The sequence below is a fragment of the Lagopus muta genome, chromosome Z (assembly GCF_023343835.1).
Source record: "Lagopus muta isolate bLagMut1 chromosome Z, bLagMut1 primary, whole genome shotgun sequence".
In the NCBI taxonomy this organism is placed as follows: Eukaryota; Metazoa; Chordata; class Aves; order Galliformes; family Phasianidae; genus Lagopus; species Lagopus muta.
In genome coordinates this window covers 59,316,711-59,323,586 of record NC_064472.1, presented here as the reverse complement: position 1 = coordinate 59,323,586, position 6,876 = coordinate 59,316,711, and the positions used below count along the sequence as shown (strand labels likewise).

The 6,876-nt window shown below is 36.4% G+C and overlaps 1 protein-coding gene across 1 annotated transcript in view; it reads left to right on the top strand.

Moving 5' to 3' along the window:
* The first annotated feature begins 235 nt into the window (after positions 1–235).
* Positions 236–6,876, top strand: part of ADGRV1 (adhesion G protein-coupled receptor V1) — a 251,698-nt gene continuing 245,057 nt past the window's right edge. Inside the window, exon 1 of the mRNA XM_048931822.1 lies at positions 236–349. Within this exon, the coding sequence (XP_048787779.1) occupies positions 328–349 (22 nt within the window). The 5' untranslated portion in view covers positions 236–327. The remainder of the gene's footprint in view (positions 350–6,876) is intronic.

Below are 6,876 nucleotides of genomic sequence, written 5' to 3'. Positions count from 1 at the left end.
TCATCCTTCAGGCAACACCTGGCAGTTTGCTGCCTTCAGTAATAGAACAGTGCAGTCCTAACTCAGCAGAGAGACAAACAAGGCGGCGACTGGGAGGCTGGCTCTGAAGTACAGCGGCACAGGGGCAATTGTTGGGGTTTGAAAAATGTTGTCCTCTTCCATCCCACCCCCTTTTATCTCCACAGCAGCGGAAAGGCAGCAGGAGCCGGAGGAGGGAGGAGAGTGCTGTACTCTGCGCAGACAGGAGGGAGGAGTAGTAGACGGAGTGCATAATGCGTGAGTGACAGCGAGTGTGTGCAGGCGGCTCGCTGAGTCTAGAAGACGCAGATGTCCATGTCCCCGGGTCTAGGTAGGTTTGTCGTCTCTATTTTTCTCGTTTGAGGTGGCAGTCGGCTTGGAAGCATCCTGTATGAGTGGCAGAGACCTGCACTTCCCAGCTCTAGAGTTCTGCCAGCAGCACCTGTTGCAGCAGAGACAGGTTTAGCCAGCAACAGATAGCAAGCGTGCTGCTTACCCACGAGTGGCCACTGCATAGGGAGCGTGCTAAGGTTTCTGTTGTTCCAGCAGCTCCTCTTTCTGCTTTGTAGAGAAGGGCAAGAGGAGACCACGGTCCTTCCAGTGGAAAATACTATTCTCAGGGCAAGATGTCAAGATGCACCTCAGCCTGAAATGCTCTAACTGGCAGTTTTTAATTCAAATATGCATGAAGCTTTAGGTGTTTTAATTATGTGAAATAAAGTAGGTGGGGGAGCTGTACGTGCACTGTGTTTTGCATAAGTGAATTAAAAGAATGAATTTTCAGAATTATCATCAGATAAGAAGTGAGTTGTAAACAGGTTAGTGGTTACAACTGGAAGTCTTATGCTTATGGCTTTTGATATGCGATTCCATTTTAAATGTTGCATAATTTGCTCTGGCTAACCCAGATAAAGTTAATATCAAATGTACACAGAACTGTTTGCCAAACATCTGTAATTGTTTTATAATGAGCCTATAATTGCTTTATAGTATTGATGTGAAACAACATGTAAGTTTTTTAAAAATCTTTTTCTCTATATAGAATCCAGAAGTTTTAGGTTTTTGTTTGTTCGTTTGTTTTCTCTTTGGTTGTTTTTGCACTTTGCACCTATCTTCTAGAATGTGTCTTTCAATTAAAAAATGGACATTTTGAGAATCTCCCATGAGATCAGTTTAGGAAGTGGAAGTAGAATGTGATGTATTTAGGAAATAGCCTGTCTGTCCCAGAAGCCTATAACAAGCTTTTTCCCTTTAAGTGTCTTCATGACTTCCATATGAAAAGAACAAGCAGATTCCCAAGGAAATAAAATAATTTGTAGAGTACTCTGTTCAGAATTGAAATGGCCAAATGGTTGATAATGTAACAGCTAATGTATTTCAAGAATGCACAAGTTTTGATTTCTAAGTATAATTATTTCTAAGCTAGTATTGTCACTATTATTAATGCTATTACTGATTTCTTACATGCACTTTTTTTGTTTTAGTAGTTTGCTTGAAAAAATCAGTGGTGTTTACCAAATTTGTGAACTAATAAGTTAACTAGTTAGCATCAGTAATAGAGCACATGCTTACTATCTTACAGTTGTGGTCTGTATCCTGCTTACATGGAAAACAGCAGGGAAAAAAATGATACTTGCTTTTGTGAGAATTTTTCCTGGACAGTTTATTTTGCTGCCAGCATTTTTAAGGCTGAAAAATATTGCCAGATGAACCTTAAAAAAGTGATGCTCTTGAATAAGAATGATCATTATAACAACTAAACGTACTGTGGTATTCTTCCCCCGGAATTTACTTTGAGCTTCACTTAAGTGAAAGTTTCAGAATGAAGTCAATGAAGTCTAAAACATACCTTGTTATTAAAACTTGTGCAGAGAATTAAGTTATGTGCACACTTTGGCTTTCACTTTTCAATTTGCTTTTGGCTTTACATTAAAGAAATGTAAATGCGTGCTCAAGAGTGCTCAAGTCTGCAGATGCTAATCTTTAAAACACCTGAGTGTTTCAGTGACTTATGCTGAATTACTGCAAAAGTTATGAAAGCATTTACCTCTAAAGTATAGTACTAAAGAAAAATACAGCTACAGAGAAGTGTAAGGATCTCAGTCATGAGACACAAACAATTTGGGAGAAAAATTTTTGTGACCCACAAGTGACCTATAAAAAGTGATTTGTTACCCAAATGCAATAGTTGTTCAGAATTACAATGTGATAAAGATGAAGTGATTGTTAAGTGTAGCATTTTCTAAGAGTACTTCATAGTTACTACCTGTAAGCTTAGAAGGCTTTAGTTTTAGGATGCTTCATTGAAAACTCAGTGGAAAAGCACATTCTTGCATGATAATTCAAAAAGAAGGAGAACTAAAATTTGTTTTTGCTCCATCTTGAGTTTGTTATCCTCCTAAATATCCAACTCTTGATGTTATTAGAGAAAGGATGTCCAACGCCTTTAGCTTTCTTTTATTGCTGGTTACCCCTGCTCTGTTTTTGGGGGCTTTTTTTTTTTTTCCTTTTTTTTTTTTTTTTTTTTTGGCTTAATGATGAACTGATAAATTCACCAGCCTTTTCCATAGCTGTACTTTATACTGAATCAATGTGTAAGTTGTTCTCTAAAAACAGATGAGCAAGGAAAGATAGAATCATGCTGAAATTCTTTTCTGCTCTAGGAATACTGGGCCTTGACCTTCCAGAGGTATAATCATGTTCATAGCTATTTTTACATGTGTAATCCTACTGTTTGGTTTTACTCATTTGTATAAATTGCTTGCATTTCAGCTCCGCAGATTTAGGTATAAGTCATTGTTTGATATGACTGTAATGTAATACTTTTCCTCATTGGCATAATACATTAAAACTCAAATGCTATACAACATCTCAATCATCAAATTTAAACTTTCTGGACTATTGCTGCCAATTGTATGTATTAATCATAGTTACAGAAATTCAGCTATTCTGTTTGTTTAAACAAGAACAATATTATTGTTTACTAGAACATAAGGATCGACAGAAGGAATCAATGTTACCTGACATTTGTCTTATTCCAGCTGGATCCACTGTTACCTTTTATTACTCTGAAAGATGTTATTGTGTCTGCAAAGCCTCACTTGCCTCTACCACTCTTTAAGTGAATAACCCCACTGGAAAATACGTGCATAAAGATTTTGAAGTTCTGTCCATATATGAACATTTGTGGCATTTTGCAGAAAGAATTTGGAATCCATGAGTTGTGAAATATATTAAAAACGTGGAAGCCAGAGTTTCATGCTTTGGCTTATTAATATTTCCTATGAAATTAGATTAAATTGGTTTTACTGAGATAATTTGTAAATCCCAACTAGCATTATTCGTAGGATAAAGTTGTACTTATTTAAGCAGGCTTATCTGACAGGCTAAACTAAGCAATATGCATGATGCTTTCCATGTTCATTGCATTTCTGTGATTGTAGATTTTGAAGCAAGTTGAAGACAGAATCTCCTCCAGAATATCATAACAAATATTTATATACATACACCAAGATATTGGTTTGGTTATCTCAATTTGTATCTACTCTAAGTTTATTAGAGTATAACTACGAGATTCATGTCTAGATTGCTGAAGAAACTTTATTCTCGTCAGTCACTTATCATGGACTGGTCCAATATGTTACAGCCGTGAGTGGTTTCAAGCTTAGCTTCATTAAGGATTTAACATGGCCTTAATTCAGCCATCTGTTATGGGTTTGGCAGACCAACAGATCTGAAGAATTGGCTGGAGCTTTGGAAATTTCCCACATTTTTAAAGGTTAGGAAAAGTGCTATCTTTAAGAATAGATTTTGAATAATTCCTAGCAAGACAATGATGCAGAAGTAGGATAAAAAATGCATGTCATTCTCTGAAGCACAGGGTCCCCTGTCTGTCTTTAGCTTTGCTGAAAGGTAATTAGCATTTCAACCAGCCAATTTGGTTACATGCAATGAAGTACTTTAATTTGCTGCTCGCGGCTTGGTGCTGTTGAGAACTAGCTCTGTGTAATCCTCTCAAAGCACCTTTCTTTCCAGCATAGTTATTGTTGCTGGTCTTAAATAACTAATCAACAAAGAAATTTCCTTGTCTGGAACTACAGGGTGCCTTAGAACAAGGAAAAGAAATAACCATTTAATAAGGGAATGATTATAATTATTAAATAGTGATTATTAAATTGTGACATAGGTTAAAAGGTTTAGAAAAGCCAAGGAAAATACAATATTTGAGAAAGATAGTGTGAGAAGTCTTTGAACTCAAGCAAGTTTTGCTTGGGAAGTTCACTTCAGCACGTAACTACTATATCATGTATTTTATTTAACTTTTTTTTCCTCCCAGATTTAAGGGATTAATTCATAAAACAGATTAGAGAGAGTGCCTCATGAACTTTAGAAAATCGTTTGGAAAATGATTACTTAAATAGGAGGAAGTCTTTGGGCTGTAATTCTACAAATCCATATCTGAAATGAAAACAGCATTCTTTGCTGCAGTCCAATAACTAGATGAATACACTGCAGAGTAGAAATGAAGCTCATTTGGATAAGCTTTGTAAATTTAATGTATTTTCATATTTAATAATATACTTTTCCAAAGTCAAGAATAATCACTGAGACATTTATTGTGACAATTAGGCAGCACATTAAAATACCGTGTGGATCATAAATGTGTATTAACTTGTAATGATCCAGTGTGAAGAGCAACAATTCTATGGTCTGTCTATCTGACATAATGCCGCCTAATCCCCGCCATTATTCTATAATCAACATAATGCTGTAATCTATACTAGTCTATAATTCTACACTTTAAAGACGTTTTTTTTTTTTGAAGATTACTGTGTGTGGAACATTATTACAAGCAGGCTGTTTATGTTTTTCATTTTGTTTATTTTCAGTGTGAGAAAAATAACTAGTATGTCAGAGAAGCCCAAAATTACTTGTTCTGATATATTCTATTCATTCACAACATAGAACTTCATTCAGGACAAGTGCTTGTTGTACCAGTTTTGTCCTTTGCTCCCTTGTTCTAAAAATATGTTAAATGTTGAGGACATGAGAGAAACTTGCAAAGTGGGGAAATGAATGGAAATTATTGTGAAAGCTCAGATCTTCACTCAAGGAGAATGGATAGGTTGTTCCTCTCTGAAGTCTGCAGAACTTTCACAGCTGTAGTTTTTGTCCCATGTATGCAAGAGCCTGTTTGTGAGATAGGCTCAGACATTCAGTTGTTTCCACATAAGACTGAATTGGGAGTGCTAAGCATCTTTGTAGTTTTTGTTGTTGTTTGTTTATTTGTTTTAATGTTTTCTTCTTTATGCAAGAAACTGCATGAGAGTGTGTGAAAGCTTCCTTACAGTGTCTTAAGCTCTACACTGAACAAAAGACAGCTCAAAACATAGGCCCTGGTCCTGGAAAACCCTGTAAAACAATCTCTATTAGTGAAGGATTTGTGCTGTTTCCATATGGCTAGAAAAGACCTGGTTGAAGCTGAAAGCTAGATTTACCTATTTGTATAAAACTATTCCAAAAGAACACACTGTTTTTTACAGTACATAGTTAAATCTACATGTAGGTAGATTCTTTTCAGTTATGTGAAATTCTGCAGCTGAAATCAGTGTTGGGCTGGTTCCCTCCCCTCCCCTCCCCTCCCCTCCCCTCCCCTCCCCTCCCCTCCCCTCCCCTCCTCTGTTCTTTCCCCTTCCCCTTCTCCTTTATACAATCTAAGACAAAGTCAACTTCCCACTGTTGTATTTGTTAACATACTAAATGGTAGATTTTAACCAAAGTTTGTTTCAATTAGGCTTTGATATCTGTTTGAAATATAAAGTAAACTTAATAATGAATAATTTCCTTGGAATTACTTTAGATTAAAATTATGTGACTTCTACAACTAATCAGAAGTATTGACTGGTTTGCTGTTAGACCAACAAATTATAAGGTTGCAGCAAGTGTACCCTCTGCTTGCTATCTGCAATCAGAAGCTGTTGATTCAGCAGGGCTTGTTAGTTTTTTCTTTTATTTTCCAAATGGGGACTGGTTACCTCAGAAACTCTATAGCATTTACGAGATAAAACTTGGTTCTCCAGTGATTATTATGTATTTCAAAATTTAAAATTCAAGGTTATAATATAGATCCATCCAAATAGTTCTGAAGAAGTAATAAGAAGAAACTGACAGAAATCTTGCATATTCTGGGCATATCACTACTTTTTCCTATTAAGATGAGATGACTTGGATTTCTCATCTGGGTTCTGCCATGGCCTCGGCTTGCGTTTTTATGATTTTCAGCATTGGTTCCTGGCTATGATGGTGGATTTACCTTTTAGACTTGTAAAACAAAAATGATGGCAGGTAGTTCATGTGTCTTTTCTTCCTTAGGATGTCCGTGTTGAAGGATAGTTGCCTTTTTCAAGGAAATATTAGTTAGTGAACATTACTTTTTATATCAAGGTGTTCTTCACTTTCTGATCAGTTGGCTACTCTTAGTGATACATATAACCAAGAACAGTAAGATTTTTTTTTTAAATACTGCAGTTTTTAGGAAGCAAATGGTCAGGTGAAACCTTTCCTTGATGTTAGTGTCATTCTGTTTAAATGCAGATAAATCTTATGACCTGAGTTTGTGCTGTAGTTGTACTATGCCATGGTAGCAGTAGTTTGTAAGAAGGTAAGCAAGGTAAGCAAGCAGCTGAGTAGTAAATCTTCAGGGCAGTGAAAGATGATCATAGGATTTCTGCCCCTTGTAGTCCGCATTTGTGCTTTGACTAGCACTTTCCAGTGTTAGTAATAAAAAGGGGTACCTACAGTGCCCTTGTAGTAAAGAGGAAGACAGGAAAGCCTAGAGAGCAAAGGTATCAGTGACAC